The sequence below is a fragment of the Drosophila eugracilis genome, unplaced genomic scaffold, assembly GCF_018153835.1.
Source record: "Drosophila eugracilis isolate 14026-0451.02 unplaced genomic scaffold, ASM1815383v1 contig_2154, whole genome shotgun sequence".
Lineage (NCBI taxonomy): Eukaryota > Metazoa > Arthropoda > Insecta > Diptera > Drosophilidae > Drosophila > Drosophila eugracilis.
This window is the reverse complement of record NW_024573038.1, coordinates 729,867-755,755: the sequence shown is the minus strand read 5'-3', so window position 1 is coordinate 755,755 and position 25,889 is coordinate 729,867. Positions and strand designations below refer to the sequence as shown.

At 47.6% G+C, this 25,889-nt stretch overlaps 1 protein-coding gene across 2 annotated transcripts in view; it reads right to left on the bottom strand.

Annotated features, from left to right (window-relative positions):
* Positions 1-24,676, bottom strand: part of LOC108108706 (teneurin-m) — a 117,159-nt gene extending 92,483 nt beyond the window's left edge. For both annotated transcript variants that reach the window (XM_017216814.2, XM_017216815.2), the window contains exon 1: positions 23,476-24,676. In XM_017216814.2, the coding sequence (XP_017072303.1) occupies positions 23,476-23,776 (301 nt within the window). In that variant the 5' untranslated portion in view covers positions 23,777-24,676. The remainder of the gene's footprint in view (positions 1-23,475) is intronic.
* Between the last annotated feature and the right edge of the window lie 1,213 nt (positions 24,677-25,889).

The window sequence follows — 25,889 nt, the reverse complement described above, 5'->3', positions numbered from 1 at the left end:
ATAATTTACGGGACACACAGCCGCAGTGAGGGAAAATGTATTTCATATTAGTATCCTCCGCCGTCGCTGTTGTCCTTGTTGTCAACTTAATGTCCCTTTCAGACTCGCGCGCCTTAATATCCTTTTTTCCTCAGCCTTAACACATTTAATTAACAAAGCAATTAAGCATGACAAGGCATAAGGCAAAAGCAATGAGAATGGAAATGAGAATGTGAATGGTGTGTGGAGAGGGAAGAGCGGAGAGCAGAGAAAGTGGGAAAAGCGAGTAAAGAAAGCATTTTAAATTTAATTTATATTTGTATGGGACATCAGTACTCCCCCTCCTGTCTTCCTGTGTTCCGTTCCGTTCCGCCTCGTTCCGTTATTATTATGAAATAATGCGTCGGAAATAGTGTTTGTGTATGTGAGTGGAAGGACGAAGGACGAAGGACGAAGGACTCTTGGCATGATGACATTTTTATTGCTATCACCCCCTCTCTCTTCATGGCATAAGACAAAAGGCAAATTTATGCATAGCAAGGAATTTTTTAATTAAATTTCCGACCCAAACGCTCTCGACCAGGCCAGAAAGAGTTGGTTGGAACAGTGGACATGGAACGGAAAACTTCTGGTCTCCAAGACACCCATCATTGACTCCTCAGCACTTCATCGGGTTACGGCGGCTGCCTGTAAAGGCACTCGAAATTGGCACTGGGACACAGAACGATCTGTCATATTCTGACAGCTTACAGTGTGTTCGACACAGTCGGCATGTCCCAGATATGGATGGGGATGCATTGGGATTGGAATCGGGATCGGGATCGGGGTGATAATTAACTCAGTCCGGCGAGGCGTCGGAAAGTGCAAGCTCACCCTGGTGCCATCATCGATCACGGACAGCTTCCCGAGAGGGCTCCACGCACATGTGCCTCGCAGTTCCTCCTCTGCGGAATACACTACACCCATGTGTTACAGTTTAACCCCTTCGGATGGGCCAGCCATCCAGCAACGATCAATCATACAACAACATTCAACATATTTCATTTTCCAGTTGTTTGTTCTCTTCGGCGGGGGCTGTACTTTTGGCATTTTAAACACTGATGGCGGACAATAATGAAAATATTTAAATAATAATGATTCTTCTCTTCTGCGGGGGTCGCTTGACGGAAGTGTTTACTCAGCACTAACCTCGCTCCAACGATTAATTATCACGAGAGATGGATAGTTCCATGGAACACGACTCTATGTGGGTCCGCCCAGATCTTCCTCTCGATTGCCAATTGCAAATTCGATGACCGCAATCGGGAAACTATGTCAATCGCCAGACAGCACTTTCCCTCCGCTGCGAATCGGATTCGCACGCATGGCCCGCGAGAGGCGAGAGGCGAGAGAGCGAGAATCATCAATGAAAATATGGCCTTTCCCACATCATAGATGCACGCAAATCCTGCTCAGCGCGAGGCAGCCAGTGCAATTGCGGTCTCAGGCCGGCAATCAAGTGAAATATGAGTCGCGTAATTGCATGTGTGTGCGGTTGGGGCTTCAGAATGGGAAATTATAAGCGAATTAAAGCGCGGCGCCGAAGAAAGCCGGCGTAACCCCACCTGAGAACCCGCCTCACCTCGCCGGGGTTCAGGTAACAGTTATCTGCTCGGGCTTTAAGGTCAATCAACGGCGGGCCCCAGGCGGGGAGTTGGCTGGGGGTAAGAGCACGTTTAAAATTCTATTTGGCGCACAGCAGCAATTTACCAGGAGGTGCCGGGCAGCAGCTTGGCATGCTGATGCACTGCCTGGCCAGACCATACCAGACCAGTCCCGAACAGACCGACTAACTGCTGGGTAATCGCATGCGGCGCAACTTAAGCTTCGCCATGCAACTTCAACCTCATCTCATCTCGGCGTCGTGTGCCATCAATGGACTCTGACTCTGACTTTGAGCACGGAGTGCCAGCCAACGGAGGAGCCAAATCCCGATGTTTGGGGCGAGATAACGCTGCCAGGTCTCATCTTCCCGCTGCCCTACACTGGGCTGAATGGAGATTGCCGAACCAGATATGCGCTAGGATGCAAAGGAGCGGCTGCTGCCCAAGAACTGGGACCCAGACTGTAGCGCATCTGGCTGTGCTGGAGACGGAACCGCCGAAAGATGCCACGGCACACATGTGTCCCTGCTTTGGCATTTTCTTTTGCTTTCTTTCCCTCTGCCCCGACGCTATTTGTTACTTTTTGCTTAACCTCTCCCCTTCTCTATCCGGCAGCGCTTGGCATGCGTCGCATATATCACAACTTCCAACTACCGACTGCCAACCTCTCCTCCTCATCCTCCAGACCTTGCGGTTTTCGTGAGCTGCATGGGGATATAGGACTGGGGATTAGGGATGGCGATGGCCATGGAGATGGGTGGGATGGGTGTACAAGACAAGGCAACGTTGACGATGATGATGCCTCGATCCCCATGTGCAGTTTTTGTGTGTTAGCTGGCACAACATCAAGGTTAATGGCTGGGAAGAGAGCACCCGGGCAGCCTGCCATGGAGTTATGCCCGCTCCTCCACCTTCACCACTCTTCTGCTCCCTAGCATGGCTTCGGTTGGGAAATGTACACCGCTTTACCGTTTGGCTAAACATTTAAGCTGCTCATTTCCTAGGAAATCAACGAAATGGGCACAGCTACAGCTTCGAGTTCGGATCCAGCGCACCAGCTACAGAGCAGCAGCTCCTGCTCGGAGTCGTAGTCGGATTCGGAGCTGTAGCCTTCCGCTGCGCCATGTCCAGCCACCGGGATGGCTATTTTTGGGCTAATGATGCTCTCTGGCCAGCATCGAGAACCCAAGGCATCAGCGGCATCGCCGGCCAAAGCCACTCGATGTCCATCATTCATTTGGCTTCGATGTACGAGCCATGTTTATGTTTATTGACTGTTATGGACATGAGTCACAGTTAGACGACGACGATGGACAATGCGATTTTAACGGAAGTGTTACAATGAGACATTGAGCAAGGGAGGGGATCCAAGGGGGCAGACAGACGGAGATGAAGGTGGCACAGACAGTAAGGGAGTAAGGGTGAGTAAGATGCCTCACCCAGGTCTGGAACGCCAGTTAAGGCTGTCCGACGTCCAGTGGCCCATTATCATCCCATCCATGAGCCCTGTCAGTGTCAGTTGCCCTGAGTGGAGTTCTAGTGGCCCCCGCAGCTCCTCCGGTTATTTGCTTAAGTGCAAATATGAGCAACTATTTGCTAAATGACAGTTATTGCTGATTAGCTGTCAGACATTTTGACAGCATGAGGAATGATTCGCAATTTTGGTTCGGCCCTGGCAGTTCGGTTAGGTTCAGGTTCGGCCTGGTCTTGCAGTTAATGATGTAGCGTATGGTTAATTAGAACATTAGTCTCCCGCTCGAACAGACGGGCAGTTAAGAGCGTTAAGAGCGAGCAAGTTTAAATCATTAGCAGAGCCCTGCTGGCTGTCAAATCTCTGGCTGCCGATGGGGGAAGCTATGTCTGTCTCTGTCCGAATGGATAATGGATAGATGGGATTGGGCGGGTGATGTATGGGCTGCATGACTGCAGGTTAAGTGCTCAGTTCTGGCTTCAGACCAGCTGGAATGCACTTGGATGAGGTCCAGAGGGACTACTCTGGGACAATGGGGTCGATGATTCCAGGCGAGACACGCGAAGACAGAGCCGAAAATTACGCATGCCTAAATGGCAATGCACAAATTATGAGGCAACACTGTACAGGAACGTGGAGCAATAAAAAGCAATCGCTTTGCAACCAAAAACGATGTTTGGCCCGAAGGCGTTGAGGGGCGTCCAAGTCCAAATCGTGTGTACCTGAGCCGATCCCAGGCGAGAGTCAAGAGTCGGGACTCGAATGGGAGGGGTGCAGTCGGCGGTGGTCGGCTAAAATTGAATATGGCCAAAAGCGGCTCACAAATAGCCAACAAGATGTGGGGAATGGGCAGAACGGAGAAGGCGATGCATTTGCTCCTTCTTGGCTATTTCGCCTTATAAGGTCGCGCACATAAATAAGCGCAGCAGAATGTATTGCGGCAGAGTCTCAATCGTCTGAGTTTGGGTTTGAGTTTGAGTTTGAGGCAGAGACTGAGACTGAGACTGAGACTGGGCATAGGCATCGGCATGCGGCATGCAGCATCTCCGCATCTCCGCATCTGAGAGCAGCTGCTGTGGGCAATGGGCAATCGTCGTGCTCCAGCAACAGCAACAGCAACAGCAACTTGAACACCGGCAACTTGCATCGAGTACCATCAACAATTTCAACAATCAACTGATGAGAAAAGGAAATGAAAAGTCAACATAGGGCACACTATATGCACAATGCACAAGCGGCTAGTAGAGCCCAGTTGGGGATGAGTCCAGACCAAGACCCGGGGATAGTGGGGAGCCGACATGAGCTGACCGCAGCAACTGGGCCTTTGGCTCGGCTTTAGCCTCGAAGTCAGCTCAATTGGGGGCTCATCGAGCGGTAGTTGAAACGAAAATTACTTCTTCTAGCGGATTAGAAAAGGCCAAGCTCTCAATGGAGAGATGAAGATGGCTGGGAATAGGCGACTCGAAGTGCCGCAAGAGATGAATGAGCCTCTGGGAAAGAAGGGAAATTTCAATGATACGGGAACAATGGGAAACTAAGTAGTTTCTACCTCTAAATTTCTCCCAAAGAGATACTTTTTGATGATCTAGTCAAGAAATCTATGAATCTGCTATTATTTTGGTGGCAATTGTATACCCAAAGCCTGCATCTTTTTCCAGGCCTAAACAGCCCGCCCGACTATCTGCCCTGATCTGATCTCTGTTTCCTGCACCCCCTGCCACACTCGGCTGCATCTTTTGTCTACTGCGTGCTTCGCCTTCTTTGGGATCTTCGCGGGCGAAGATCTTCGAAGATCGTTCGATTTTGTGGCGCGCTATTAAATTGTAAATTGGTTGGGCAGCGCTGCCGCTGCGGCAAACGTGTCTGAATGCCACATCGTATTGAACCGGCTCCCCCTCGATCGTGAGTCGTGTGTAATTTGCTGGCCCAACCCGGCTCCAGCTCCAACTCCAGTTCGATGCTGGCCCGACCACTTTTGCTGCTGCGCATGCGCGCGTTCGCTTCGGTTTTTTGTGGTTTCGCTGATTGTCGTGGTTCCCCCGATCTTCCAAAGCTCCTGCCCCTGTCACTGGCTAATCAATTCTTCCTTTTCATTGCTCTCTCTCTCGGTCTCGTTCTTGGTCTTCGTCCCAGTCCCTGTTCTGTCCGCTGTGCGGTTTATCAACGCTTTATTACACTGACGTTTTGTCAATTTGATTGCCATTGATTTGGCTCTTTTTCGAATTCCCTCTCCTTGTTTCCCACTGCCGGGACCTTGAACTGCCTCCTCACTGTCACTGAATGCGACTGTTTACTGTGGTAATGGTGCAGACTCTTAATTGCTTCCCGCCAACGAGCTTTGAGCCATCTCCGATGACCCCAGCTCTTGGCGGTGTTTCGGACTATTTCACTTTCGCAAAGCCAGTCCAGTGCAGGGGAGAAGCCAGCACTTGATTTTTATGCAATCGATTGTTATGATTTCGTTTTTCGACTTTTCCTTTTCGTTTCGCTGGTGGCCAGCTATCGAAAATTGTTTCGTATGCTGTAAATTGATTTTGTTTGCCGCGTTGTGGGTGTTGGCAGCTGGGGATTGGAAACTGGAATTGGTTTTGGGTTTGGATTGTGATTTGGGTTTGGAAATGGAATTGCTGGCCTACAGTGTATAGCTTTACATGCATACCAATAAAGCCCGACGGCGGGCGTTTCACACGCTCCCCTTAGAGGTTCTTCAACCTGACACCGGCTGCGATGATGCCTTGGCCCTGATAACCCAAATGACAACTTCATTTCCAACCCATTCGATGTCCATTTCTAAGCTCATCTTGATCCCGTTCCCTGCTCACATTTCATGGCCCTCAGTCAGGCACTTGTCGTGGCCATAGCCATAGCCATCATCATCATCAGAAAGCAGCAATCGAAGAAACCATCGAAAGCATGCCCAATCCTACTCTACCTGGCCCAGTCAAAGAGTGTCAGCGAATTGACAACTTTATTGCCTCTAAATATGGTTAATGACCGCGGCCAGTTCGGAGTCAGCCGGAGTTCTTGTCATCATATCGAGGGCCATTAACAAAAATAATGTCAAATGTCTTTAATTGTTTCCAAGTGGTTTCCCTCTCGGATTCTCGCCCACTCACTCCTGACCTGCTTGCCTCTTTGCTTCTTGGCCTGCCTCCCTGCCTGTCACTCATCTGCGTGGGCCGCAGCAGAGAGACGCCTTTGCTGATTTATTTAAATTATAAACAAAAAGGCCACAAATCGGCGGTGCTTGGGGCCCCTGGCCAAAAAGACTCGGGGGCCTTTGAAATGCGCCGCCATCAAATTATTGCTCTTGGCATGGACAGTTGCCACATGTGTGTGCCCCATGCTCCTCGCGCCGCTGATTAATATCTCACAAATTTTTTGGCTCTTTGACGGATTATTGCCCAACTCGCACCGCAGTGCTGCGATTTGTTCCACAAACGCCGAGCTGAACAAACAGAAAACAAACAGAAACAGCAACAGAATTCAGCACATTTTCCATAGATGGCTTAGAAGTCTGGTGTTTATTTTGTTCTCGGCGTGTTTTATGGCTTGCTTAAGTGCTCGGCCGCAGATTGATTGAGTTATTTGCAGTCGCCCCGGCAAACTCCGACTATAATTTGTTGATTCTGATTCGGATTCTGCCGCTGTATCGGTTCCAATCCGTGTATTTGGATTCTGCGAATGGTTAAAGGAATGGCTGGAACAGAATGGCTGGCCACAATCTTCAACGTTCGTGCGCTAATCAAGTTATCTATGGGCTGGCTCATTTTCATTACATTCGATTAGAGGGTGTCTGGGTCGCATTTATGAGGATTAATGACTCGAGTGGGCATAAATTTGCCCGGCTCATCCCGCTCTCCCATTACCCATAACCCACTAACCATTTCCCATTTCACAGCAGCAGCCGTATGGAGGAGCCCCAGCAGTTGCCACAGCAATTTAATTTCCATTTAAAAGGAGAAGCTGCCACCATTCCAAGCCGTTCCATGAGTAGTTTCTTGTTTGCCCCACCAAATGATTAATTAGTCATCCCCCACCCGAGCCACTCCACCAGTATGTATCTGCATCTGTATTTGTATCTGTATCTGAGTCTTGTGTTTTGTATCTCGTGTGGTTGCGGATTCCATCTGATGGTTTAATAATAAGACAAAATTGTCTATTGTGCAAAGAGTTTGAGCTCGCTGATGACCCAAAAAAGATGAGTTCAAAAGCCAAACTAAATCATATTTCGTCCGAGCAGATGGCAAAGCTCGAGGAGAGGTTGCGGGAGTGAACGAAGATTGCTAATTGTTTGTCTTTTGTTAAGCTATGCTCCATCTCTCTCTGGCGGTACTTTCTACAATTAAACGGAGATGTTTTCTCCTCTCCGCCTCACTAATCTGCGGCTTGTTGAGGTCTAGGTTGAGGGTCTTTTGTAGAGTGATTACCTCAGGAGTTGGTGTCTAGCTATTCTGCTCGGGGATTTGAAAGTGAAAGCCCTTCGTGGGAGGCTCTTCCATGCCCGATATAATCTGCTGTGGCAGAGTGGAATGCAGCAATATTGCTAAGTAAGAAGAAGAGTTGGGCGTTGGAAAATGTCAAGATATCGATCAGAACTTCCTCTCTGCTACGGTGACCCACAGTCCAATGTACCTCCCATTACCGTGCCCCAATTAAGAGCTCACAGCTTATTTAGGGTTGCCAATTTTATTTAATTTCCACTCCAGCTGCCTCCCCTCTCTCTCTCTCTCTAGCTCGCTGCGACCGTCGTCAAACATTTGCACGTAAATTGTCAAGAAAAAAGAAGTAGAATAAATATTGACATTGCGTTGTAATAACGCAGCATTAACAGGAACAGCGTTGCGAGGAAAACCCAAAATGGCGGCTAACGACGGAAATGAAAAAGCAATTCCCGAGAAGAAACGGGAGCGAAACGGGAACGGAAGCGGGAGGACCACTCAGCCAGGCCGAAAGCTTAATAATGTAAATTTCGCTCTAAGCTATTTCCAAAGACTAATGGTGCGTTTAGTGAGGGCCGAGCAACCCCTGAAAAAATCCAGAGGAAAACCCAAGCCAGCGGGAAAAACTTTCCCTCACAAGTCGCAAGGTGGAGCGGCAAGGAAAGCGGCACAAGGCATACCGCAAGTTTGCGTGTGACGCCATCAGCCCTCGCCGAAATTCCAGGATTATTAAGCACTCGAGATTATGCAGGCAACCTTTGGGCAGGAATGTATCCATATCACAGTGCTTAAGGAAAAGTTTGTGTTTGCGTTTAACAACAATATTTGAAATAATACATTTAGCTATATAGCTAAGACAGGCTGGCAGATGGTTAGAAAAACGGTTTCCAATTAGGTATCTCCGACAAAGAGAAATAACGATCACGATAGATCCCTTAAGACCCACTAATCGATTATTGCTTTTGCCTTTCAGCCAAGTTGCATCCCCGTTTTGCTTTCTCTTATTAAAAAGAAGAGGTCACACGCCCTGAAAGCAATCCCTTGAGCCCTTTTTGAGCGCCCGAGCTTTCATCTTTATGTCAACCCATCGATTCTGCTCCGCATCTTTATTCCGCATTTCGCATCTTCCGGTTCCTGGGAGCCCTCCCTCATCAGGATGCCACTTAAGACAACTTGCAACCCCAGTCTCGCGCTTCCTGGCTAAAATTGTTTGTTTGGGGATTTGCATGTTTTTACAGAGGCCTCCCTGGCCCTTCACCCTTTATTCCCTTATTCCCGGCTCTATGAGAAGTTAACGCATATTTATTGTCGGGCTTTTGCACCTTTCGCCGTTTCTTTTTCCTCACTGGGCTCTCAGTTTCTGGCTTTCATGCTTCAATGAAAATGTTAATAAACGCCTGTCCTGCCGCCTGCCGCCCCCTTCTTCATCCGACTGTCTGTTTGCTTGTGTCTTTGTTTCCCGCTGCACTGGGGGCGAGGAAAAGCCTTTAGCGCCTAAAATTAGACTTTCGCTGGAGCAGTGGGGGAGTGAAAGTTGGGAGCAGTGAAAGGCGAGGGGTGGATATGTGTTTGCCAGGGCCTCGACAACTCAATCAGCTTGATTAACATTTCACTGTGCAGCCTTGGCATTTGCCTTGCATTAGCCAGCGACGTCTCAAGTGTTTGTTTTTGTTCCGCACCCTGCGAGGGGTGCGGGTGCGGGTTCGGGTGCGGGGCGATGAAGTGGCTTTCGAGAGAGCTGAGCCTGATTTCACTTTGGCCACAATGGATTTATTGTTTACAGAGTGCTGGGGAGGCCAAAAGCCCTGCTAAAAGGCTCTTTAGCCGAGGAGCGTAGGAGGAAGCGTTTGGCGAGGATTTCGTTCCGAGCTTAAATAATTTAAATGCCGAAAGAGACAGAGATGTGTACGTGACAGGCGTGGAGCCAGCATGCCACCCAGAACCAGTCCCTCAGTAAGATCCCGTCGGAGTGAAGGAATCGGAGATTCCATCATCTAAGCAAGGTCAAGAACGAGCGGCTGATGTGACTCAACCGCAGAGCAAAACAAAGCATTAGGAACGGAAAACAACAGAGCCATTAAGGGCACTGCAAAAAAGTCTGGTTCTGTATAGCTCACCTATTAATTTATTAAAAATATTTAAGTTATTTTTGATTCCAGGTAGTTGAAGTTCAGCCACAACTGTTTTAGAAACTTTAGGAAAACTTTCACGTAAACAAAAACAAATGATTTTCGCATCCAAATGGCAGAGACAGAAAGCATCTTCTATCCGAACTTCACCGAAAACGAAACCTCTCCGAGCAAAAGACCTGGCGTGACTGAGGCCCCGACTTCGATCCTCGAACTTGGCGTCCAATTGTGGGTCCCAAGCTCAACGATCGGCGGGACAGAGTCCGCAAATCGATTTCCCGCTGGACAAACTTCACAAGCAATTTACTTAATAATCAGCAAGAGCAGATTCTGAAGATGCCAGGGAATTTATAGTACATGGAGTCGTATTTAAATTTCATTTCAAACACCCAAACAAGGGGTCGGAACTGGCTTACATTTACCGTTAGCAACGACAGGAGCAACAGCCAAAAGCCCCGAAAGCAAGAGGAAAATAATAAGAACACACGCGTTCCTCCTCTTCTTGCCGCTTCTCCTCCAGAAATCTGAAAACCCCCACCCTGACCCCCACCCATCATCGTGACTCCCTTCACGTGCGCTGAAATTTAAGTGAGTTTTTCTTTGGCGACGTTGCCGCCTTTTGGCTTTTAATGACGTCGACGACGACGGCGGCGACGACGACTCTGGGGCATGCTTATGCACATTTCGAGGCACAAACACACCCGACCCATACACACGTGTATTTAAACAGAAATTTAAATTTTAAAATAACAACCTTCTTCTGGAGTTCGTTCTCCGTTCTCCGTTCTCCGCTCTCCGTTCCTCCCCGTCATCGTTTCTTTTCGGCTCCTTCGCCAGTTGCTTCATTACCTGGAGCTCACCGGAGGGCATCTCCGGGCGGGCGGGGCCAAGTCAACTGCCGGGGACAGCCAAGTGGGTGGGTCATGTCTGGTTTTGGTCCTGGTCTTCATCTTGCTCCGACTCTGGCTCTTGGTAGCAAAATGTCATTTTGTCACGCAGCGGACGCAACTTCATCATTCGCCGCCCATCCTCCGTACATACTCTATCTGTCCTGATCATTATGTTTATTAAATTGCCACACGCAGGCGAACACAAGGTGGAAGGCGACAGATTTTCATTTTCATGCGAGGCATAAAAAGTTTTCCCTTTTCCACCACCTCCGCATTCCAAGGCGGCATAACTTAGGTCCCTAGCTCTCGGAACTTCTGCGTGTTCTACAAATGATTCCTGGCCCCATTCCCCAGCTCAATTTGCATATTTTCGTGAGTGTGCATGGCCTCAGGTGTGCCACAAACACACACACACACGGGATAGGGTAGTGCAACTGCACTCAGTGGGGCTTGTTAGGGCCGGCCGACAAGTCAATTAGTCTGGCAATGCCTCAGGTGTACGACTTTTCCCTCCCCCTTTTACCCAATCGTTTACTGTAAAATAAAATAAATAGCAATTTCAGGTAGAGCGGAACCTTCAGCCATTAAACGTTTCTGGAGAACTCCTGCGATTAAGGTTTAGTCCGAATGTCCTACTTAGTGTTCCCTCCCCCTACTAACTCATTTATTAATAGGCAGCCGTTCCAAGATGTTGACATTTCCGCCCACCCCATACCCATGACTCATAAAGCATTTCTATTCATTTGTGTTATTTCACAAGTAATTAAGATTTGTCCCACTTCGGGGGGAGTCTCTTGGGACAGAGTCCTCTCACCTGCCCCTCCACCTGTCCAGGGTATCGCTTTCCCCGCTTCTCAACTTCCCATCTTTTTATCTTCTCCTCTCAATAAAGTTTTTACAGTCAAAATAAATAAATCTATTTTATTTTTATTCCCGCCTCTATCTGCGGGCCAACTTGAACTGGCCCCAAGGGGGACGGAGGGCGGACGGGGGATGGGGGCGTCGCCTCTAGAGCCCGTCATAATTTGCATGTGTCTCGTATTTTTTATGGCCCAAAGGCAAACACCTCCGGCAGAAGGAAAGCAGAAGAAAGCAAATAAAATTCGAGCGAAATTCGACAATATCTTTCGCTGTTCGCCGTTCGCTGTCGCCCGTTTTCCGTTATGTATTTTTGTGGCGCTGATTTTCACACACAACTTGGGGGGAAACCCCTCGGATTCGGATGTGTTGTCTATGTTAATTTTTATTTATCTTATTTATGTATTGCCCTCTGCACATATGTGCGGATCTAACGAGAGGAGCAAACAGACCTGGCAGCGGGAGCAGGCAGGGGGAGGAGCTAAGAATACATTTTCCGAGCCGATTTTCGCGTTCTTCTACGCTTTTCCATTCTGTGCCGTCTCTCTTTGTTTTGTCATCGCATTTTATGTTGACATTTCCATTCCGAGCCCTGTGTTTTGACAATGAAAATACTTGTTTATGGCGGCAAAGGGATCTCAGGCAGTATCCTTGTTCCTCCCAAGCCGCCTAAAATATTCATTTCCACTCATCGTCGCTCCCAGCAGCACCTTCTCCCAGCCCTAAGCCCATCTCAATGGCTCTTCTTGTGGTCAGCTTTTGAGTCTTCAAAATGTACATTCACAGGCCTTGCAGGAGGCAGCTGCCTCCGCCTGCATCCGCTTGCATCTTTAAGATGTGCAAAATCGCTCTCCATTTTCTCACGCGGCTTTTCGGGTTAACCGCACGGCAGCCACGAAACTGAAACCAATCAGCCGCCGTGCACTCTATATACTCTATACTCTATACTCCATATGTACATTATATCGGCCCAGACCGCAAATTTCAATTAGCATTAGACAGTGCCCAGGGGGAGCGGGGGCTTGCGCGATTTTTTGACATATTAATTGATGTGTCAATATTTGCATAAATCAATATAGTGACGAAACGAAGTGGCCGAACGGACGGACGACTGACCGCACATCGCTGACCGGCCCCCAAAGTATTACCTCCCCTCTCCCCTCTCCCCTCTCCGCTCTCCACACTCTGTAATTGTCGCTTTGAACAGCGTTTTGCGCTTTCGATCAATTAACACTCGGAGAACACTGTGCCACGCCGAGCTCCCACTCAGAAGTCAAACCAGACGCTAATTATATACCACACACACGTCGTGGCAGGGAAGACATCAAGGAGGGAGGAGGGTGGTTCGGGAGGTAGGGGATTCCCCACATCAAACGGACCAAATTAAATGTTTCGCTTCATTCGTATAATTAAATGAAAGTTGTTGAACAAATTTGTACAGCCGTAGCTATAAATTTATCAGCCGGCAGTCCGGATTCGAGACAAAGTTGCATGTCAGTCCTAATTGTTGGCCCAGGTCAGCTCCTTCTCCTGCTCCTGTACCTGTTCCTGCTGGAACGAGCTCCCTCCCTCCCACAGAGGTTAACTACTGGAACGGGGCACGTGTCTGGGACAATGATTTATGAAAGTGGTCAGTCAGCAAAGTCGCGTGGCAAGGTGAATATTTGTATTTGAGGAATGGAAATAATAATTATAAATTGGGCGGGGAGTGGGAGTCGAGTCTGTTTTCCCTGGACTTTCCACTCGTGTGGAAAACGGCATAAAAGCCGAAATCGAAATCGCCAAATACGCGATAGAAAATCGCATTTGGGCACAGCTTGTGGGCCATTTGAGCACGTGTCCTGCCCCAACTTGATGATGCTGGAGAAACTGTCGCAGGATCCAGCCGTTTTCCTCGACTTTGCCTGGCGCTTTTCACACTTTTCACACGTAATAAACGAAGCCGTAAAGCGCTCTTGGACGATGACTTTGGCCCAGGGCCCGAGCATAAAAGTTTTCCTCGATTTCCGTGCCTCCTCCTCCTCCTCCCGGTGCCCCCTGATGCCCTCCTGGTGGCCAGTACGCACGATTTGTAGTCGTTCGTGCTGCGCCAAAGTTTCCTTCTTCTTTATTTCGCCTTCGCCTTTTTATTTGGCTCTCTCTATTTTCCGTCCGCCATGAAATATAAATAACATTTTCAGCGTTGAAAAATTTATGAAACACGCCGCCGCAGCTGTCCCTGTCCCTGTCCCTGCCCCATGCCCCATGCCACCGCCCCATCGATTTTCAGGGCCAAAACTAAAACTTCATCTTGGGGCATTTTCACACTTTATTAAAGTCCCTCTTTGGCCCGGCTAAATAAAAGTCGAAAGTTAGTTTGGCACTTTTCGCAGTTAGTTCAGTTTATATATAGTTTATATAGTTTATAGGGACGGTTCAGATTCAGCCCTATGCTATGCTAATGGATATAGATATGGCCATGGATATGGCAATGGATATGAATGCCCGGAAAGGCGTCCTCTGAGCTCGCAACTCCCGATTAGATCTGGAATTGGGTTTATCTTATGATGATCTGTGCGATTGTCATTAAAACTTCTCCCAAGGACGTTCCGCTCCGTAAACTCTATTGTGAAAGTTCTATTCCCCAACTCCTAAACCACCCACCACCCCCTCCACATGGTTTGTTCTGCTAAGAAATGCAATTGTTTTGCTTGCTGCGTTTCCTTCTGTTTTCAGTTTTCAGTTTTCAGTTTTCTGCTTTCGGTTTTCGGTCTTTTGTTGTTCTTATTTTTTCTACTTTGTTGCCGCAAAATGAAATTGGGGAATTTACTTTAATTTGTTTTTCGTGCCGCCGCAGCAGTTGTGCCACTGGCCCACCATCCACCACCCACCGCCCAACCCCCTCCTCCTTAGCTTGCTTTTTAAAATCAATTTCATCTACTTTCGGTCTTCCTCCCCTCTTCCCTTTTTTTTTTTGGTTTTTTTTTGTTTTGTAGTTTCGGGCAAATTCAATTTGGCATAGAACTTCATTGCTGACATCGGGTGGGGGTGGCCGATGGGTGGCTAGTGGGTGGCTGGGTGGTGGCAAGGCAGCTGGTCCTCCTGGCAGTGGCTTTTGTAAGTTCGCATGTTTCAATTGCAATTTTATTTCAGCTCTCCCAGCTTGTTTTTTCCACTCAACCACAAATTGTTGCATTTGTTTGTTTGTCAGAGAAAATTCTATTAAATTTCCCATCGGTTTGCATATGTGGAAGACAAACAGGAGAGGCCAGAGGAGGAGGATACTCCCATCCATCTTCCCCGAGACAAGAGACATCGCACTGAGGTGCGAAAACATGGCCAAGTCCTGTCCCGCACAATCCACCAGCCTGCCGCCCAGCGGAAGTGGCCTCCGACGGCGTCTACCTGTCCCTCCCCTGGTCGGTGCGTGCTTTGTTAGCACAAGCAACGGCAGCAAAAAACGGCTCTCCAGGTGCCATCCAGGTGAAAAGGGGGCGGGGTGTGGCAAGAGCTGCGCCGTCTGTCTCTCCACACGACCAAGTGTTTGGAATTTCATTAATATTTTATTACTTTTTTCTGGCTCTCTTCCCGGGGAAGCTGCTGGCTGCGTTTTGTTCTTGAATTTATTAAAAGCGAGCTGGATTGCAGAAAAACTTATCCGTTGTGAGGAAAGTGCGGAGCTTAAAGTGCGGGAAAGCCCTCAGCAAGGACTTTCCCAAGCTGCGAGGGAAAAAGTTATTATGTCTCCCACTTATTGATGGTCGAACCGAAAATGAAATGAAAACAATCAAATGACAACTGGCAGGGCACGGACTCCCTCTCTTTCCCTGGGTTTCCCTGGAAAAGTTTGGCCCGAGCCAAGGAAATCTTCGGCGGAGCCAAGTGCATGAAAATAGTTGGCGAAAAGTTTTTCCAACAGTCGCAAAGCGAAGGAAACGACGAAAGAGTTAGAGTAAATCATTGTGGGGAAAGTCCAGCTGGCGGAAAAGAAGGAGAACTTCTGATGCCCTGCAGGGGGCTGGGGCATCTTTTGTGTGCCCGTTCACTTGAACCCCATTCCCGTTCCCGTTCCACTTGCCTCCGCTTCTGTTGCACCTGACAAAGCGGCCATTGTCTGGTGGCGAGCCTGGCTCCGATTCTCGGCCGGATTCACATGCCCAGCCTTGGCACACATCAAATGAAAGCTGAGCCGTGCAATGAGGCAGAAAGCACAATGAGGATTTTCACTTTTATAACTCTGGGCCTCTGTGTTGCACAATTAAGTGGGTGGTGGCGACAACTTCACTTTCAGTTAGGGGAAAATCTTAATATCCCACCCTCTAGCAGTCGCCGTTTCCAGGGCACTTACCACGAAAAGTGTGTTAAATCTGTTTAATTCGTCAGTTACTCACCTGCAAGAAAGAGAGAAGGAAATTGATTAGCAACAATTTTAAATAGTACTCCGTAGAAAGCCCCCAGCTTGAGCTGTTCCCCTGGCAAATCAAGAACAAATTGCCTAGAACCCCGCTCGAAATGAAAAATTCCATGCCACTCGCCCTGCCCCCTAACCTCTGCCCACTGAATAATCCCGAACAATATTTCCACGAAATTAAAAAATTTACGCTTACACAATTAATCTTGGCAGCCAAACAATGATGGTGAAGGTAGAAGGAGGGGAAAGCGGGCTGTGAAATCTCCATCAGGGTCAGTCGACGAGCTGAGAGGGAAAATTTCACAGGAAAATGCTCACAAGATGCTCTCGCAAAGGAGAATGCGGCACGTAGCGAACGCTAATCAAATAAAAACATTCAACAACATTTACACATTGATAGCCACACACTCCTAGGAACAGGGAAGGGGACGGAGTGCCGCTGCCTGAAACCTGTTTCGGATTTTCGGCTCTCTTTCGAGTAACTATTATTATTTTACGACACCCGCATGCTGGTGTTGATGTTGGTTTTAGTGTTGGTAAGCCCGTCGGATGGTCCTTTTGAGGGACTCGGGCGAGGTCCTTTCATTAGGCTCGCCACGAGGGTGGGCGCGGGTCACCCGATATGCACAGAAATGCCTTAAAAAAGAGCCAGGACAGGCTGTCCTCCTGTAACCTGACGCCTTGTCCTGCCGTCTCCGGCTGCCCCTCCCGCTTGTGCTGCCATTGTAAGGCGATATCCTGAAAATGTGCTAAAAATGTGCGGTCGTTGTACCCCGGCACTCCGCTGTGCGTACAAAAATGTATCTGAATCCGAGTATCTGAGTATCTGAGTATCTGAGTGTCTATGCAGGCGCCTAACGCCTAATGCACGGCTCGGAAAGATACTCTGCCCTGTCGTGGCTTTTATTTCGGTTGCATAAAAATTGTCAACGCAACTATCATAAAATTTCCATTAGCGTGGAGTATCCAAGAGACACTTTGCCGCGGGACGCTTACGCTGCCACGAAATACTCATTTCCCATCGAATAAACACAGAGAGCGATGCGGCATAGAACCTCCTCTCAATTACGCTTAGTCTGTAGTCTGTAGTCTGTAGTCTTATCTAGGAGTGGATCTGGTCTGTTTGATGATGAATCCACTTCCCCCTCCCCTACCTTTCCTTGCTTCTACTACTTCTATTGCCACCCCGCCCCTGGCATTCCCACGTAAATTATTTTTCGCATCGAAACTACTTGAAGTGGCCCGGAGGAGGAAGGGAGAAGGAGCCGCCAAGACATCCTGCCTGCCATCCTGCCATCCCTTTTCGCCCCGGTACAGCTGCGACATTTTCCCTACTTTGTATCTCTCATCTCGGTATCTCTCCTATTTCGCTGCCTATTTGTTTTGGTCTCCAATGTATCTTAAATTTTATTTTATTGTTTTCCTTCCCTTTGTTGGGTCTTCCTCATTCGGTCGCGCCGCGGCATAAAATGAAAATCATTTTCCGAGATTTACTTGGCTCTTGTTTTGCTTTTCCCCCCTCTCTCTTTCTTCTCCCTTTCTCTCTCTCTCTCTCTCTGCGCTGTGATAAGACAAGCCTTGTTTTGCTATTTTTATCGCCTTCGCTCCTAATGATGAAATGTTTCTCAAAGACATTTCCCTTCCTTCCCAGTTTTATTAGTGTTTTGCCTTTTTAGAGGACCGACAGATGTCTCCTGCTCCTTGTCCTTGGTCTTATCTCCTATCCTGCCGCCTAATTTCTGGCTGTAAGCCTCAAGCCTTAAGGTCCCACACCATTCTGAGGCCTTCAAACTTTCGGTTTATAGCAACACCAACTGCCTGTGTTCATATAGTCGTATCTAATACCATTTACAAATATATATCGGTCAGAAGTTCCATATTCCTATGTGGCTCGCCATTGAGCACTTCCGTCCCGCTGATAAAGGAAATCTTTCAGTGCTCAGAGCCCAGTTCTGAGTCGAGATGAGTTGCTTTCCATTCAAGTGGCACACATTGTGGCCGCAGTATTTATAGAGCCTCAGATATTTTATTAGCGATAGCGACAGCTGCTGCCGCGGAAGTCGTCTTAGAGGCGGGCGGTGGGAGTGGCTGGCCAGGCGATGAGTGAGATGGGGAGACAAGTGCATCTTGGCTATCGCTGGATCAGTGGATCGCTGGATATATTCCCAGGCAGAGAGCCTGACTCAGAGGCGAGTTCATCGCAATCCCCATAAAAGGGCAGCCACAGAATTTGTCATTACGCTTAGTTTTTACAGCTTCTGGAAAGCCAGAGAAGCATAATTTTTATGGCCCGCCTAGGGACCGTCGGGCAACCCTTTGGGCCACCCACCCCCACTTGCACTCTGGCCGGGCTGATGCAATTAAGAAACAGAAACGGAATGGAACACGACTGAAAAAATATGCAAAGTGCTCGTAAAGATCGGGCGGGGCCAGAATTTGCATTCAGTTGTGGAACATTCTATAAAAAATAATAAATTTAATGTTCGACAATAAAAGCCAGCGAGAAGTACAAAACCCAAACAGAATTCACATATTTTTTATGACTTTTGCATGAATATTTCTTGCTGGATGGTGGATGGTGAGGGGCAGGGGCAGGGGACAGGACTCTTTTTTCCCTACATCAGCAATTGTGCAGCAATTACAGTAAACAACAATCATCAAGTCGGGCCAGGACGTGCCACCCGGTCGGGTCCCGAGACAATGTGGGATTTCCACAAATTTATATGCTACAAAGCAGTCGTAAAACCGAGCCAAACTGCAGCTCTCTGCAAAGCGAGGACCTAGTGGTGCCCCGGCCGTACATATATCCGTACATCACCATGCCAATCCGTTTTCGTTAAGGCAAATATGATGTAAAAGCAAGTCAGATTGAGTCATCCATTGCATTCGGAGTGTTCATTGGGCAGTTAAGGTACAAGTTATCGTTCTAATGAGATACATAGTTCAAGTTCCCAATCTATTATGTAGATACATAGAATTCATCATACAGTTCGTAGATAGTCAGAACCCTTCTGCCACTCTGACTCCGAACACAAAACACAGATCCCATTGCCAGGTCCCAAAACACTAAGTCAGCATTTCTTTCTTTCGGCTCGGATCGAAGTCTTCTCGCTTTTCCATAATCGGCTTTGGCAGGGGAGGAAAATCGAATTATAATATGAACGAGTGAGTTCATTCTGCTCTGGGGCTCGGTGCGAGGCCAAATGAGGCATGTCGAGCTGGGCGAGGAAAGGAGGGAAAGGGGAAAATGGAAATGCCTCTGCCTGTTTTCCTCGACTAATCCCGGAATGACAAAACGCTGGCAGCTGATGCAGCTCGAAGGAAGAGAGACAGAGCGAGAGAGAGAGGGAGAGGTGTGCAGCCTGTTGAAACTGGCTAGAAGCAGGTACTCCGCAGCGCGGCTTCTGGCCAGGTCAGGTCATCATCTGAGCACCTAACAAATTCCTTGCCTCGTCTGCCTGCCTCACTTGCTCATTTGCGGTTGTCTGCGCGTTGCGGCATCATTATCGCCTATATCCCGTCGGTCCTTTCCCTCTCGAGTGTGTGGGCTTAAAGGTCTTTTGTGCGTCCCTTCTTTTGTGCTCTTTTCCCATTTTCCATTTTCTTCTCCTATTTTTTCTCGCAAAAAATAAAGAAGGCGTTGTTGGCCTCCTGCTGTTTACGTGTAATTTTCCCAGCACTCCGCCTGCCTCTCCTTCTGCCCTCGACATTTTGAATTTCCCGTCGCTGTCAATTCCTCTGTTCCACCTTTTTTCCACTCCTTTTCCAGATTTTCCTTTTTCCCTTTGCCAGCTACAAATCGCTTTGATTTACATAATTCTGCGCACATTTCGCCGCATAGTTCGGCCCGTGGCTGCTGTTTGGGTGTTTGCATATTTTTTGACAGCTGTCAGGAAGTAATAAGTTCGAATTCCGCCCGGTGGTGGCGGTGGCGGTGGCGCCTAGTCTGCCCAGTCTCCTGACATTGACAGTTCTGATCGCAGAAAAATCCCGTCGACACTTTACAAATGTGGCCAGGGCATCCCCGCTAACAATGGCGGCTAAAACAGACAGCACAACGGGCCAAAATCAAATCAGGAATTGCACATTTTTGTATTCGATTGGCCCCAAAACAGGTCCTCCGAATATGACAGCCGGGCTTTGTGGTGTCGTTAAGGGCCTAACGCCGGCCGAAGGTCCTTTCCCAGGTTGATTTTGGGGATTAGCCGATAAGCGGCTTAGCTGCCAGCGAGGATTAGCGGCCCAAAATCCGCTTTCAGTTCCCATACTGATGGGATGCTTGCCCGGGCCATGTCAACAGAGATCTGGAGTGTCAATGCCCAGAACATCGGTTCAGGGAGAGATCTATGCAAACAGGAAACTTAGGGGTGGATTTTCTCTAGATGGACGGTTTTACGAAGTGCTTTTGTTTTCAATTATCTTGGAAAAGTTTGGGACTTAAAGTCATTATAAATATTTAAACAGAGATATTTGCATTTATGCCTAGTTTGTCTTTGAATTGATTTACTTTTTAGCTTTAAAAAGTATCTCAAATACGTATCTGAATCAAAATATCTATCACATTCCAAGGTTCCTGCTGACTCAGCTGACTGACTTCCCCCGAAGCCGCCTCAGCTGTGTGTGACGCACAGGAAGCCCCCGGCACCCACTCAAGAGCACTCTTCTATGGCCATCCATAATATTGCCCCCTGCCAGATCCGAAAATAGCCAGCCAGCGATCTTCGCTCCGCCTTCGGAAACAAGTGGCAAGCCAAGCAGGCGCAGCGCAAGCACAAACATATTGGAACTTGCCCATGCCAAGATCCGAATCGATCGGATCACTTGGGGAAACGACCGAACCCTCACCCGTGTAATTACAGAAACCAAAACAATACGGAGAATGGCTGGGTTGTGGGGCCGCGGCTATCCACCGCACGGAGGCAAGTGCTAAGCTGCTCGGAATAATCGGAGGCAAGGAGATTTCCATTTGCAAAATTGTAGCCAAGACAAAAATAAACAAAGTGGCCTCATTAGGGCGGGCCATAAACTAATCGGGCGCGGCATAAACAAATAATTTCCAATTCCGCGGCCCCTCGCGCTGCTGGAAAACTCAGTGTGAGAAAATCGAAATGGTTCTTGATTTCCGACACCTATCCAATCCCAATCCCAATCTGAATCCAAATCTGAATCCGATTCGGAGGGTGACCTTGCTGAGCTTCCATTTTCGAAATTAGTTGCGTGTTTCTCGCCTTTTTCGCTTTCTGACGGGGATTGTGATTGGATTTGGAGGCCATCTGGAGTTGGATTCGGACGTGGCTTTCGGCTCGAACGTGGCTGTGGTCTGGCTTAATAATGCAGAGTGGCCGAGAGAGGGCGGCTCTTTTGTTTCGACCTAATTTGGCTAATTGGCCACTGACAAATCAAACATTGAGACATTGAAATGTTGGTTGGCCCCTGCGAGCGGATTTTCACACATCAACACAACGTCAAAGTGGAGGAGAATGAGTTTTCCGCTGCTTTTCTGCTTTTCCAGCCGCACACTTTTCGCTCTTTCCTGTTTTTTGGCTTTTTGGCAATTTTATGACAGGCAGTGGGAATGGGGAAATGGGAAAGCTGGTGCCTGGTGAAGTGTTGAAAATTTACGAGCTCCGCCTCGCCCCCTCCCCTCCCTGCTTGGCCCACTTTATTCAATTTCATTTCATCCCTTCTTCTTCTTTTTCTTGCGCCAAAACAGAAAAGAAATTCTCGCAAGTCTTCGGGTCTCAGGAATTTATTGTTTGCCAGTTACGAAATTTATTTGTTGCTGTAAATTTACAATTTTTTCGCTTTCCTCCCAGGTAGCACTCCCTCCCTCCCCCGCACAACCACCCACCCACCCACACACACGTATTTCTTCTCCTTATGCTGCTGCTGCTGCTCGTGGTTCGATTTCCATTTGATTTTTATTTCGTTTCAAAGCTCCAATTGTTTGGCAATTGTTTTTATAACACCACAAAAACGCTGAAAGGCAGGGGGTGGCGAAGGCGAGGCGGGATGAGTTGCAGGGGGTGAGGACGAAGAGCAGGGAAAGCTCAAAGAGGAAATGCCAGAAATAAAGTTATGTAAATTCCGTTTTATGTGTAAGTTCGAATGCCAAGAACCAAAGTCGGAAATAATAAAACTGAAGCATGTCGACGAGGCATGTATTTGTGGTAAGTCTGCTCATGGAGGGGGGCGGGGAGCGGGGCCATGTTGGATAGGTCGGAAGACGGCTGCCTGAAGGTGCTAATAAGTCGGGATAAAATCAATAACGGCAAGAAGGTGTTAAGAGTTAAGTTTGTATTTCACATCTTCGAAGTTAATAGCCTTTTATTACCCAAATTATCACCTTAATCGCTTTGAAATTAAAAGAAAAGTCGCCCACTAATAAGATATTTCCACTAAACAAACATTTAACTGCATTTCCCATTTCCCTCAGTGTACAATTAGGCCACTGAAACCGAACTCCTCTCAGAGGACTCGAGTGTTTTCCAGCCGCAGGCATTTCCATCCATCCAGCGGGGATGGGGATGGCGACATCGTCTGGGATTCCCCTAATTCCTGACTGCCTGACTGACAGAGAGAGTATCCTTTTCAACTGCGCTTTGTGCGCTGGCTATTGTTGCTCTCGCTTTATTAATCAGACAAATCGTGAAAAACGCGCTCGGTCGGAAAAAGGGAAATTATGGAATGTGAAACTGGAGCGGGCTCAATGTCAGGCGCGGCCCACTCCCAATCCCATCGGGGCTGCCGCCTTAATTTGTTTAATTTATGCAAAATGTTTGGCCGCGCTCGACGATAAGCGTCGTAATTTGTTCAAACTTGTCGCAACTCGCGGGCTTCTGCCCCATCTTGCCAGGTTCCGTGCAACAGAGAGAGGGGATAATTACTGGGAATCACTTTAATTTCACAACATTCGAAATTTCCTTCCCTTAACTTGACTATCAAGAACCACTTTATGTTTACTTAAGGCTTTTTGCTGCCCTGTTAACATTGTAATTAAGTTTTTGCGGCTGAAACTGACTTTTATTGGAAACGGATTTATTGAGAGTATGGAAAACTCGAATGTTTTTCTTCAACTATCACTGACGCGGCTAACAACTAATAACAATATTTTTCGAAATTCACGATTTTTTAAAGTGCTTTTCTTATTTTTTGACAAATTAAACCAATAAACAAAAGTTGAAGTCGCAGATGTTTTATCAATTAGTAAAATCACTTTCCATGTTGCACAATCTAATATAAGATCGTTTTTAAACGAAATAAAAAATAAAATAAACAAATTAAATCTGTAAAGCAAGACACTGTAACTCCAAACAGTTCTTTGATTTCCGAAGTGGCACTTTAGCCAGTTTAATAAAATAAGTTTCTTGTAATGAATAAAAATGGTTCTTGAAGCTATTTAAACACGAATATCACCACTTTACTTAACAAATGTCTGACTTTAAATAAAAGACAATCACAAGCACTTCCCTCAAGTCCACCACATTTAAATTTGGTTCCTATTGCAAGGTTTGAACTTGTCCTAACGCGACTTGGCTTGTCTTAAAAATTCCGGGAAGCTCTCCAGAAACTGGAATTCCTTTTCAGCCTAAGCAACTTTCCTTGCAGTAACACTTCTGACATAGAATAGCATAGAGCATCCTCTAGCAAAGGGTAATCCTTCCAGCACTCACCTTGTCTGCCGTGTGTCCGCTGCGCCGTGTTGTTGGCCGTGTCCGGAGGACGGTGGGCCAGGTGCTGGTACTCGTAGTCGTAGTGCGACGACTGGGCAGCGGCTGCCTGGGCGGCCTGCAGGTTCTGTTGGTTCTGGTGCTGCAGCGTCTGGCTGCCGTGGGGGCCCAGGTCCGTCGCAGGCCGCCCGTGTCCGCTCATGGGCAGCGTGCGTCCTTGGGCGTGGGGGTGGGCGTGCGGCTGGGTGGGACCGCCGCCCGCGTCGCGGCAGTCGAGCGTCGACTCATACTCGTATGGATTCATGGCGGTAGCCTCCAGCGGACATTCGTCGTCGTCCGTGTCCGTGCCGCCGTCGTAGATGTTGTCCGTGTGGCGGTACGCGTGGTGGGCGTGCTGCTTTGAGAACTTAATCTTGGCGGCTTTTGGGGGCTTTTGGCCAGACAGCCGGACAGAAGAAGAAGAAGAAGGAGGAGAAGGAGAAGGAGAAGCAGAGGAGGAAGAGGCGGCCTCCGCGGGAAGCAGCAAGTGATTCTACTTGGCTTCGACTTAGTTTCTGTTTACTCCCGATTATTCACTGGACGCACTGCACTGGAGAACATTTTACTGGGCCATTGCACGGCGGCTAATCCTCTGGACTTGTCCAACGGACCGACTCCCACTTCCAATCTCAATCTTAATCTCAATCTGGCTCTGATTCACAGTCGGCCGAGGCCGGAACTCTATATCTTGGACTTCCAGGAGACGTGCACTGGAAAAAAGGGGGACACACACGATTTGGGGAGTACAGAAACGCGACGAGGAAAGACGGAACTTTGTTGTTTTGTTTTGTTTTCTCTCTTTACGCGACGATCTCTTTAGAAAAACACTTTAAAATCCGATAAATCCAGCTATCATCTCGTGATTTGTATTCCACCGAAGACTTTCCATATAATTTAATAACAATTTCCACACTTTGCAACGCGATGGTTTTCCTTATATTTCGTATATCCACATTTCCCGGACTGTGGAGGCGTTCAAAAACCGTTCGAGGCGAATTTCACAGTTAGAATCACGTTGTGGGCTTTGCGAATTCCGATTCTGATTTTTCACTTTCGGAGAGATGCCAAAAATTGCGATTTTTGGGACTTAGGAGTATTATTTTCAACGAAATAGCCGTCCGGAGCTGCGTCTTACAATTTCTTTCTTTTCCCGGCCGAGTCGCAAACTCAACTGTTTTTACCTACGAAACGCGAGGCCCGTTGGGTCTCCCTCTTACTTCTTTTCGTCGCAACTCAACGAGCAAGTCCGACGACTGCAGAGTGCCTCTCTCGCGCTATCGCTCTCCCGCTCTCGTTACCCTTACTTGACGAAAGACGACGAATCCATGTTAACCGACAGCACTGGTCCATTCACAAATGTTAACCATGGCTGTAACATCCCAGAAAACATTTTACAGCAGGCACTGTGAACTTGGTGAATGTGCGTAATGTTAAAAAAACTAACTTCTATTATAATAATTTGGCATAAATATTAGTTTAAGGTACTTTTGTAAAATAAACAAAAAATCTGATATACTTAATGCATTGAAATAATATTATTATTCAGTCCCCAAATGTTAACTGGATTATTATCAGAATTAATTTATTTAACTCAGTTTTTTATGTTCGAACAAAGTACTTTTTTACTTCTAAATTGTATAACATAACATAATGCACATTTTTCTAATATATTTTACAATTTACCAACAAATAAAAAATATTAAATTTTACATATCATAAAAAATAAAAAATGTTTAAGAAATGCCCAATTTGTTATCTAAAATATGCATAAATGTTAAATATCTAACAGTCGTCGATGCTCTGCCTCTCTTCTCATTCGCAACTGCTTTCGTTCAGTTGGGAGAGCAACGAGCAAAGAGAGTGCGTTGAGAGCGCAAGTGTCGTGGGAGTTTAATTTAGAGAGCGCTCGCTGCTGCTCATTTTCTGCGCAATCGCATGCCATGACGTCGGCAGCGCTGCCCGCTGCAGCATCGTTGAGAGCATAAGAAAGAAAGAGTGCGAGAGAGGAAGAGCCGGAGAGAACTCATCGAATGGAATCTCTGTTTTGAAGGTTAAAAAGTGCGTTCTCGTTTGCGAAGGGAAATTGAGGGGAAATGGATTTTCAGGGGAGCTCTGCTCTGCCACTGAATTACGCGCTGCACGCCAGTTTCGTTCAGATAATCTACTATTATCTGCGGCCAACAGCGCTGTAATAACAGAACCGCCGGCGGCTTACATCGACACTGTTAGCCGTGACTCTTGCAACAAAGCCTTCAACAAGTTAACAGAGAATCGAAATGGCTAACAGAATTTTGAATTTTCCTTTGGATTTCATCAGAAATAGTAATAAAACTGGAATATTTGGAATATCTCAGATACTTTTCATTGTTTCTTCTTGA